Raw genomic sequence first — 12,063 nt, 5'->3', positions numbered from 1 at the left:
CTGGTCCCACTGGCACTAAACCAGGAATTATTTTTAATTATGGTGTATACCTAAAAACATTCCCTAATATTTAAAATCTGGAAAAAAATAATAGTTTAGTTCCCAGGAGTTAAATATTCCACAAATAAAGCCCACTATAAATACTATTTTTTAAGATACTCATATAATCCTAATTAGGAATACCAATATAATGTAAACTACATTACATAACATATATAATGTCATGTGTAAATTTTATTCTAAATCATGTTCTACTTGGTAAAGTACAATCTATTTGTATTATATTGTTTTAAATTATGAAAACATCAACTAGTTCCAACAGGAAATAAACACTTGAGAATTTAGAGGAAAGGGAATATGAAGCTTTCAAATGATTCAGGAAATACACACAGAGCAAATGATAAAGTTAATGTGGTAAAATGTTAACCACATTTTCTATTCTGAATGAACAGAAAATGAAAGCTCTTTGTACTATTCTTGCAAATTTTAATTTTGAATTAATTTTAACTTAAGTTACCTCTCCCCACCCAAAAAAAATCTGTCACATGGTTCAGAAAACGAAATATACTAATTATCCAGTTGAGAAGTTCATTTTTAATAAAAAATGAGTATGTACCTCCAATATCTAAATTAATTTATAAATTACATACATGTATTACTACAATGCTAATACATTACATATATATATAACATAAATCACATACTGAAATGTAGGTATTTTTAAAGGATAAGCTAGAAAATAATTAAAATAGAAGGAATGACCTCATCCTACAACTCTGAATTGAACCAGTACCCAGTCACCGTAAATCTCTTTCTCCAATCCCACCTTTTCTCTACAACTCCAGACCTCGTTCCTACTACCTATGGGATTTCTAAACCTGAAGCGCCTGGAATGAGAGCCAATCTCAACAGTCAGAGCGAGTGCCTTTCTCCAGAAAGCTGCTTTCACTCTGGCTTTCCCCTTAGTGCCAAAGGTATCTGCTCAGCACAAGTATCCTCATCAATTCTCTCTTGCTCCTGCCCCACAACCTCCCCCCCAACACACAACCCCAAAATCACAAAGTTCTACCCCTTTACACTCTTTCAATTCTTTTCGACCTTCTTTGAATCCACTGCTTCCTCCATGGGCTGTGATCACAGCTCACTTGGATTGAGAGCAGCCTTTTCATGGAAAACTAGCTTTCAAAGCCTCCAGTATCAACAGCTTCCAATCCATTCTTCACACTGAAGCCTGCAGGATTATTTTAAAACCCAAAACTGACTCTCTTGTTTGTACAAAGAACTTTCATTTTCTCTTCATTCAGAATCCCCAGTTGTTAACATTTTACCACATTAGCTTTATCATTTGCTGTGTTTGTGTGCGCGCGTGTATGCGTGTATTTTCTGAATCATTTAAAGCTTCACGTTCCTTTTCCTCTAAATTCTACTCTCTCACTTTTAGTTCCCCACCACTTTCAAGATCAAAGTCATACTTGTAGCATAGTAAACTTGTCCTTTTAGGACTGATTTTGGCCCATCTCTCTGCCCATTGTCCTCAATTCTAACCTTGTTGAACTATCTGCAACTACCTTAAAGTACCAAATTTTCTCAGGCCTTTGTGCTTTTATTTTACACTATCACTGCCTGCAAATCCCATCCTCAAGCACTTCCCTGAAGAACTGATACTCAACTTTGAGGACTCAGTTCAAACATCCTTTCCCCTGGAAAACACTTCCTGAGTCAAGAAAGTCAAAGGCTCTCTTCATAAAGCTCACAAGGTGTGAGCTCCCTGAAGATAAACAATACACCATATTACTCTCTGAATTCTCAGAGCTTAGTAAGTAATCAAATGCTTAATATCTGCTGAGCTCAAATCAGTGATAAAAGAAGCACTTTTTAATAAATGTTGTTGGGATAACTAGATAATCATATAGGGAAAAAACACTAGATTCACTGCTCATACTGAATACCAAGATAAATTCTAAATGGATGAGAGAGTTAATTGTAAAAAAATGAAACCATGTAAATACTTGAAGAACACGTGGCTGAATTCCTTTATCACCTACGAGTGGAGAAAGCTTCCTAATATGATTCAAAAAAACATTGCTATATTTGACTAAATAAAAATAAATGTCTGGGGGTGGCTGGTTATCTCAGTTGGTTGGAGTGTGGTGCTAATAATATCAAGGTTGTCAGTTTGATTCCTGCATGGGCCACTGTGAGCTGTGCCCTCCTTAAAAATAAAATAAATAAAATAAAATAAAATAAAATAAAATAAATAAATAAATATCTGGATAGCAAAAATACCATAAGCAAAGTCAACACATTTACTACAAGATCAGTGAAACAATACTATTTCTTATTCTCAATCATATCTAAGAGATCAGTGAGGTGTTACAACAAAAGGTTTAGTGATAAAATAAGAACACTCAAATCAGAAGTTTCTGAGATTTGAAAAAAAGTCTACTGATAAAAAATTCAGTGGAGATAGCAAACAGCAGAACAGAAACTGTAAAGACACAAATCGGAGAACTAGAAAACAAAAATTATGAGAAAAGATAATGACAGGTAGTCCCTGGAAATCTAGCATTTGTACAATCAGAGTTCAAACATTATATTAAAGGTGTACGGAACAGCAGAGAAGACTAAAAGATTGAATGTTCCCTGAGCTAAAGAAATATAATTGAGTCTTCAGAGCATGACTTATCACAACTAGACATATTTCTGAATTTCAAAGATAAAAAAGATTTTAAAGATCAGTATAAAAAAGGAGAAATCAACAAGCAGTTATCAGATTTTTCCTCTACAAAATCAAATTTTAAGGAAAAAACAAAACCCACATATTTCAAAAAGAAATAAAGCATACCCCAGTATTTCTATACCCAGCCAAACTATCAGTCAAAATATCAATTGCAAGGAAAACAGAATTATATTCTTACATAGGCTCAGAAATATCCTACCTACTAAATATAAAAATTCCATGAAATAGTATTCTAGCCACAAGAATTGAATCAGAAGAAAAAACGGAGACAACTTGATACAGTAGAAACTATAAGGAAACAAAGACATAGTATAAAGTTAACAGTTAAGTCTACATAATAATTGTCGTGAGGTTTCACGCAGATGTTAAATGATGCCTGAAAGAGAAGCTTCCTACAGTTAAATAGCGGTAACATTCCATAGTTAAAAGCTGATGTACTTACAGGGAGTTTGGTGAAGGCGGGGTTGGTGACATGCTTCCCAAAGGCATCTTCCTGAAACTGCAGAAGCTGCACCACCAGCCCAGCCAGCGTTTTATTGGTAGGAGCATCCGCATGAACATACTGCAAGATAAAGACAAGGATTCAGAAATTGGGACAACTGTACAGAAGAGAACGTTAGCTTACTTCCTGGTACCTACTAAGCACTGGCATGGTGCAGTTATAAATGTCTGAGACATGCTCTCTGCTCTAAAGGAGCTTACAAAACAAATACTGGGGGTGGCAGAAGGGACAGACAAGTCTCTGTAGTTAACAGATCTTTAGAATGAGAGATACCATGCCCAAGAAACCAAACCCAAGCCATCTCATCTGCCCTGAATTAACTTAGACAATGATATCGTAGACCTCAAAGTGGAGCCTGATACTACAATGGGATGAGACCTATTGGCCAGTGTATTTTGTATGTGGGATGAATGTTCAAAATTTGTGGCCAGAGAGCAAACTGTTTTGTTTTTAAAACAGATCCACAAATTATTTGATACTCCTCCCATCAAGAGATGGGCTGAATGCCCTCTTCTATTGAATCAGGTCAATACTTAGTGACTCACTTGTAACCAACAGAATGCAGCAAAAGTGATGCTATGTGACTTCTAAGAATAAGTCAAGAAAGGTCATACAGCTTCCACTTAGTTCTTTTGGGACACTCAACTTTGGAGCCCTGAACTATGATGAAAAGTCCAACCACCCTGACACCACCATACTTTAAGGATGCCCAGGCTACATGGAGAGGCCACATGGAGATGCTATGGCCACCAGCCCTAGCTGATGTCCCAAAAGACAGATGACACAACCACAAGACACGAGTAAAGATGGTTCCAGATGATTTTGACCCACAGCTGTCAATTCACCCCCAAGTCACCAAATCTCCCCAATCAAGAACCCAGACATCATTGAGTAGACACACAACTGTCCCCATTACGCTCTTCCTAATTCCCAACACACAGGAACTTTAAGCATAACAAAATGGTTGTTTTATGCCATTAAGGTTTGAGCACAATAGAACAGTTGTTTTTATGCATCAAAAAAATACATGTGTGTGCATTTAAAAATGGTTAATTAGGATGGTAATTTTTTTCTTTTTTAACACAATAAGAAGTCGTTTTAAAAAAAAAAACAATGTGAAAAGTTATCCACACTGAGGTGGATAATGTCAAAAGATCAAACCAGTGGCAGATAGCAAGCCATAACAACTTCACAGCAAGGAAAGATAATGGGTAACATGACAGGGAAAGTATAAATTAGTGAGTTCAATTAAATGCAAAAGTTTAATTTGGTATTAAATGCTCAATATCACTTTGAGAAATGCATAGTCAGTAATTTTTAAAAAAATCAATTTTGAGCAGGAAAAGCATTTATACCTCCTTCAATTTCACAAAAGATAAGAACTAATTTTTCCTTTGTGAAGCAAAACTCTTTCTCAGTACCAACCAGCATACAAGATTAATATGGTATGTTTCCATTACAATAAATAATTTCTAAGTTATTCATACATGGCAAAAAATACCAGCTGCACAGTCTATCCTTACTGTACAGTAAGTTGAATGGCTCTCAATCTGTGCTACTGCCAAAGACAGAGCATAACATATAAAGATAATTCTTTTTAAAGCTCAATACCCTCCCAAATTTTTATTTGTTCAGGTGCATTAACTTTCTACTCCAAATGAAACAGCCAGCATGCAGTTAACTTTGCTGAAGACTGGTATTTTGTTGGAATGTTTTATTTCACATGAAATCTTCTAGACCAAAGGTTAGTAAAATTGAGCCTGCTGTCTGTTTCTCTGTGGCTTACAGCTAAAAATGGTTTTTGTACTTTTTAATGGCTGGGAAAATATTTAAAAGCATAGTATCTCACGACATACAACAAATATTTCATTAAATTCAAATTTCAGTATCCATCAAGTTTTATCAAAACAGAACATTCATTCATTACACATGGTCTATGGCTGCTTTCATGAAACAGCAAGCAGAGTTGAGCAGTTATAACTGAGACTGCATGACCTTTAAAGCCTAAAGTATTTACTCTCTTGCTCTTGGTAGAAAAATTTTACCTATCCCTGCTCTGGACCATTCCTTTTAATCCTTATAAAGTTTCCTTTGTACAAAGGGTGTTCTGTAAAAACACATTTCCAAAAAGCCACAAAGTGAAACAAGTATTGCAGACATGAATCAAAAACTGAGAACAAGTTTCATACAATTAAGCATACAAGATGTCAATTCTGTTAGTGTAAAACAATGGTCCTTAAAATTTGTCCCATTCCCAGAATTCTTAATTCAACGTCTGGCCCAAGAATTTGTATTTCTAGTAAGTTCCCAGGTGACACTACTGGACTAGGAACCATACTTTTTAATAACCACTGAGCTTTTATAAAAAATTCATTTCACATATTATTACATATCTCAGTTAAAGAATACATTTTATTATAAAAGTTAAAAACCAGTTAAGCAATTTTGAAATGTTAAAAACTACTTACAAGTCCCCTGTATTTCCTATAATATATTGCCAATTCCCACAAAACTATCAAGTTTACTTTTTTAAGGACTATATACTTTCCAAGTGAAAATTTAGCATCAGTTTTTTCCAATTTACTCAACATAATAAATCTTCACTAAGTAATATTCAACTAGTAACTAGTAATAGTATAACCTTTAAAAAAGACTAAACTCTTCAAGTTTATCTTACAGAGCTGGCAAAATACACTGTACATACCCACAAGGTAACTTTATCACCTTTAATAAGTACAGGCTTCCCAAAGGGATCAAAAAAACAAAACAAAAAACAACACTGCAGTTTTTCTGCATATAGTAAAACAAGATAAAAATTAATAACCATAACTTTTTATTTTTCAGATACTGGTAGGTAACTGAACAATGCCGAATCCTAAAACTGTAAAAGATACTATCTTGAAGGAAGGCTGTTCAACTAAAGTCAAATCAACCCTCCAGGCAAAAACATCATTTTTAATAATTGTTATATATATAGCTTTGTATATGTTCTAAACTTCACTACTGTACATATTTCCTTCAATGTATTCTGTCATTGGAATGAGAAAGGTTTTATGTGGACAACCCTATAGTTTCACAAGAAAGTATGGCCAGGTTCAAAGCCCAATCAAAATTATTACCTTAGATATTTTTAAATCTTATTTGTAAATTATAAAATATTTGACTCTGGCTACTCTTTTCCAATCACCCACAAAAATTATAAAACATGAAAATGTATGGAAGAGATGGCATTTTTAACTCATGTATGAAATTTGAAATTAATGTATTAGTGTGAACATATTATACCTTGTACCCACTCAAAAGGCAGCCAGCCACTGTATGACTTTTTAAATGGTTTTTAAATCAACTTTTAAACAATTTTTTAATAGTTACATTCTATTTAATCAATAAGAATGAAGCAGGCTGACCATGGGATATATGGCAAAAGTATCACTACAACCTCAAACTTCTATAACCCCATCTTTAAGGATTATCTCATTAGATTTAAACAGTCCTATAGGAGTCAGTCTTACTCCCTACTTACAAATGAAAAATTAAAACACAGAAATCAAGTGATCTGTTCAAGGACACCACCGATTAGCAGCCAAGAGTACTGAACTCACATCTTCCAACCAAATGTAATGTTCATCCCACTATCTCATATTGATATAACAGAGTTTATTTCAAGTGCTTCCAAAAATATCACCTAAAACCTAAGTGCTTAACAGCTTTCAAAATACTGAATCCTGATTATGAAAAAAATGGATTACACAGACTATTTCAATCATAAATATTTTGTTTTGTTCAAAAAAGGTTCAAAACCATGTTTAACTTAAGACAATTCTTTAGTTTCAAAGTATTTTGATTATGAAAGTTAAGATATGTTTAGAAAGTTTTATCAATAAATCTGCTTTATATTACCTACGGCATTAATAAAAAAAAGTTTAACTTGTCCCTAAACAATCCTATTGCAGCAAATGTCCCATTAAGAAAAGGAACTTTCGGGGGCCAGCCCGGTGGCTCAGGCTGTTAGAGCTCCATGCTCCTAACTCCGAAGGCTGCCGGTTCGATCCCACATGGGCCAGTGGGCTCTCAACCACAAGGTTGCCAGTTCAACTCCTCGAGTCCCACAAGGGATGGTGGGCAGCGCCCCCTGCAACTAAGATTGAACACGGCACCTTGAGCTGAGCTGCCGCTGAGCTCCTGGATGGCTCAGTTGGTTGGAGCACGTTCTCTCAACCATAAGGTTGCCAGTTCAACTCCCCAAGGGATGGTGGGCTGTGCCCCCTGCAACTAGCAATGGCAACTGGACCTGGAGCTGAGCTGTGCCCTCCACAACTAAGACTGAAAGGACAACAACTTGAAGCTGAACAGCACCCTCTACAACTAAGATTGAAAGGACAACAACTTGACTTGGGAAAAAAAAAAAAAAAGTCCTGGAAGTACACACTGTTCCCCAATAAAGTCCTGTTCCCCTTCCCCAATAAAATCTTTTTTAAAAAAAAGTAACTTTCTTTAACTGTTAATTTACGTAAATAAAGGACATTGAAATGCCTTCCTTAAGCAATCTAGTCTATTTTAGTGATCAACCTTAAACCATTCTGGTATCTTAAATCTTATTTCAGGAATTAGACAAAACTTGGGAAGAGACTTAATGACTGGGAACTTAATGACTTACAGATCTACTTCACCGCCAAGGTACTCGTATCTGAGTTGCATCAATTTGAGATCAGGAAGGTTCTGAAAACCACTCAGAAACTATGAACAGAAGTACAGCTCTCTATCAAAGTCAGGACAAAATACATGTACACAAACACGAAGAAGGCAGCTTAGGTAGGTAACAAGCTTCTGCTCTGCTACGTGACTTAAAATGCTACCTCGGGCAAACAGTTATCCTCCCTGGGCTTCGGATTCCTCTTATCTAAAGTGGTCCCCTCCTCTGGACTTCTTTGGCCGACCAGAAGTTCACTCCTGTCAAAAAGTACTCACCTCCCTTCCGTGTTGCTAAGCCAAACGTATTTACAAAACCTAAATGAATAGGTTCCCAGACTAGTTCACCTTTTCATTCATTAAACAAATATTTACTGAGCATCTACTAAGGGCACTTAGAAAATGAAAATACAATGAAGTCTCTTCTAATTTGCAATCACCTGGGTAGGTGTCTATGTCTATCTTTTCCACATTGTGAGTTTCTTAAAGAGAAATGATGTGTAGCAAAAAAGAAAACGGGTTTGGAGCCAGGCAGGATTCACTGAATCCCAAATCTGCCACCTCTACCAGCAATCTTGGAGAAGTTACTTAAATCGGGAGCCTCAGGTTCCTTTCACGTGTAACATAAAGTTAATAATGTCTCTCATTCAGGACTGTTGTGAGGATTTAAGTGAGTTATGTTTTAAGTGCCTGGATATGGTAGATGCTCAGTTCACTGACTGCATGGATAGACCCATCAATAAAAAGGAGACTACCGATGTCATGCTTATTTCATCTCGTTGCTGAGATTGATCAATCTGAAACTTCAGTATTAAATGCAATAGAAAAGTTTAGTTAAAACCCATCAACGTGTACAAGTAGAGATACAGTGTGTACAAAAGCAGCAAAGAACCGTCTGGTTAATACTTTCACCACTCCAACAACACTCTCAGAAACTGATAGGATTCCGGCTGTCAGATTGAATTCTGAATCTGAGTAGATGCAAGAAATATAGTCTGGCTTTATGAAACCCTGAGAAATCAAACCTAACTTTGACTGTCTTAAGGCCTCAGGGATACTGAGCCAACATTAACCTGCTGGTTATCTAAGCCTCAAGCTGCTCTCTTAAGATTGGGATCCAACAGATGCACACGGACTTTGGAGAAGCAGAAATTATTTCCCTTTTTCTTTTCCCTTCCTTGATATTTGATTTTGTAAAACAGTCCTATGGGAGTCACAAAGGGATAATCCAAAAAAATATCACTCCTGAGTACTTTTCTTTGTTAAAGCTACTTTGATAAAGTAATACAATATTATATGTCAATTGTAACTCAGTAAAACTGGAGGAAAAAGATCCAAACTGTGGGAAAAAATAACTACGTTAAGGAACACTGAAATTAAGATCCAAAGCATTAGCTGAAGGAAACAGGATAAAATATATTCTCATTTTACACATATAGATACAGATATAGACTACATATATATTCAATTATCTTAGCCACTTCCAGAAGCTCTATTGCCTACACAAAAAAATGACCAATTTTAACTGTACAAGAGAGAACAATATTCTTGTCTACTTACATACAGATGAGAAAAATCAATCTACAATCCCAAATGTGACTCCAAAACTTCAGGGGGAAATAATCAAAGCATCTAAAAATATACTGTAAATAGTAATATATGTCTCTCACTTCCTAAAGCTTCAGATAAGAAATCGTCATTTCTGGAAGTACCACAGTGTAATGTCAACCGAACCCAAGATCCCTTGTTCATGCCTAAGGACTTCTCAAAGCCAACAGGCTTCACTCTGCTGTAGACCCCAAATGAACAGGTTTCTAGAGTACGTTATCTTTTCATTCATTCAACTAGTATTTACTAAGCAACTACTAAGGGCGAGACAATGAGTACCAACCATGTTCAAGGACACATTGTAGTGAACAGGCCTGATAAGCTCCTTGCCCCAGTGCTATGGTCTTCAATGGGGAAATACAGAACTGAAAAGGGTGTTACGGAAGCTTGGGGGCAGAGGGAGTATTTCTGGCTGCGTGCTTCATTACACCGTGTAAGGGAGTCATTCCTAAGTATTTACATAAAGGGGAAGTTAAAAAACATTTGTTATAATCAAGGGGTTAAGTCACAACTTTCAATATCATCGACTCGGTGGAACTTAAATCATAAAGGAAGGAGAAACAGAATGAAATGAAAAAAATAAAAAGTGGTACGAAGAAAATAAAGTTGACATGAAGTGGGGTGATCTAATATAAATGGGGCTCTCAGGGAAGGCCTCACTGAGAAACCCTCAAGTACAAGTGAACATTAAGTCTTTTACTCCCTCTATGCATAACTAAAAATACTATATAGTAAAAAGTCAGTTTTTAATGCGAGTTCCCATTAATAGTATAATTCCTTACATTAACCGGCTGTTATTACCTTCCGAGTACAATCGTCCATGTTCCTTCTCTAGCAAATCAACAACAGGTAGTAAGACCTTAGTTACCTCACTTGACTTTGAAGACTAATCTCTAAACAAAACGAAGCTGCTTTTACACACTGGTTCAAGCTGTTTTTAACAATCATTGTTCACACACCTAATAGGGCAGCTAACAAAAGAGATTCACACCCTCCGGGCTGCTGAGCTCGACTGTTCCTGTTCGGGGACCAGGGGCTTCGCCCAGGATGCTTGAGCTCCAAAGAGCAGGGCCCTGAGAGTTCGGGGGAGACCCCCGCGCCCGCGGGCCTCGAGAACGGACCGCGGGGGCGTGGCGAGCCCGGCGCCTGCCTTTGTTGTCCCTCGTGGCGCGCGGGGGGGAGGGGCAGCCCGAGGTCCGCGAGGCCAGTAGCCGCCCCCGGCCTCCGTCGCGTGGCCTCCTGGCTCCCACGGGCGCGCGAACCCACCTTCTTGTAGTGCTTGCCCAGCCAGACCCGCACCGAATCCAGCTGGGACACCGTCTCCGGGCTTTCCCAAAACTTGCTGGCCGGGCCCCCGTCCTTCCGCCGATAAACCGCCAGGCCCGCCGCCGCCGCCGCGCCTCCCGCACCAGCGGCGCCTGCCGCTGCCCCCGGCCCGCCGCCGCCCGCTGCCGTGGCCATCGTCGCCGTCCGTCGTGCCCACAGCCCGGCCCGCCCCGGCCCTCGCGGCGTTCCCCGTTCGCACCCGCGCGCGCGCGTAGCCGCCACCGCCGCCTCCCGGCCCCGCCCAGCCAACCCCCTTCCGGTGCGGATGGCTCGCCCCGCCCTTTTTCGGACCGGCGCCCTAACTGACGTATGCACGCGAATACGCATGCGCAGCATTCGCGCCAAGGGCCTTCGGGTTTGTACCTCCTCCGACTTCTTCCGCCAGTTTAGGCTGGCTGCCCTCGTCTGCTACCCAGGCTCGGCCCTTGCGCGACTACCTCTTTCGTGGTTCCTTTGTCGGATCCTTATGCGGTCAGCAACTGCATGAAGGTTCTGTGTCATCGTTTGCCACCGCCGGAGAGAAAAGGGCTGGTGTGAGAAGTTCCGAAGGGAAAGCCCATTCAGGGTATCGCATGCTGGCGGAGGAACCCACTCGCAGGAATACGTGCCTGCCCCCGCTGGCTCTCAGACCCTCCACACACTTAAGTTGCCTCGTCAGCCTTTGTACACAACCGTCCCAGGGGACGACCACCAGGAGCTCTTTGGGTGCCAGCCACACCAGCTTATTCCTGCCTCTTGCACCAGTTGTTCCCACGACCAGCAGCTATTCCAGCGACCTGTGACACTTCCCCTCTAATTGTCACTTACGCGCTTTCAAATTCATAGCGTAAAAGTACTTCAGAAAAGCGATCCCTGACCATACACTCTTGAACAACTAATCATACTCAATTGACAGTCTCTGCGTAGCAGTCACCGCGACTTGGTATTTTTCTTAATAATCGTCTACATAAATTGTATGAGAATCTAGTCTTGACTTGTTGGGAACAGAGCCTGTTATCTAATAAACATTGTTCAATGAATATTTGATGAACGCATGAATGATCTACAGAGGTGGAAAGGTTTTACATTATTAACAAAGTATGATTGGCCATTATGGATTTATGAACATAACACTATATGACCCTACAACAGAAGGTGACTGAGAAAGTCTGGTGAGTTTTTGAGACCAACTTTTTTTTTTTTTTTTAATTGGGGAATA

At 38.9% G+C, this 12,063-nt stretch overlaps 1 protein-coding gene across 2 annotated transcripts in view; it reads right to left on the bottom strand.

The window, feature by feature from the left end:
- SMARCC1 (SWI/SNF related BAF chromatin remodeling complex subunit C1) overlaps positions 1-11,086 on the bottom strand; it is a 137,378-nt gene extending 126,292 nt beyond the window's left edge. For both annotated transcript variants that reach the window (XM_019723988.2, XM_019723987.2), the window contains exons 1-2: positions 10,806-11,086; positions 3,183-3,302 (exon numbers count right to left, since the gene is read on the bottom strand). In XM_019723988.2, the coding sequence (XP_019579547.2) occupies positions 3,183-3,302; positions 10,806-11,000 (315 nt within the window). In that variant the 5' untranslated portion in view covers positions 11,001-11,086. The remainder of the gene's footprint in view (positions 1-3,182; positions 3,303-10,805) is intronic.
- Positions 11,087-12,063: the final 977 nt, after the last annotated feature.

Source organism: Rhinolophus sinicus, linkage group LG10 (assembly GCF_036562045.2).
Source record: "Rhinolophus sinicus isolate RSC01 linkage group LG10, ASM3656204v1, whole genome shotgun sequence".
In the NCBI taxonomy this organism is placed as follows: domain Eukaryota; kingdom Metazoa; phylum Chordata; class Mammalia; order Chiroptera; family Rhinolophidae; genus Rhinolophus; species Rhinolophus sinicus.
Note: the sequence above shows the minus strand (reverse complement) of the source record. Positions and strands in the feature narration are given on the sequence as shown.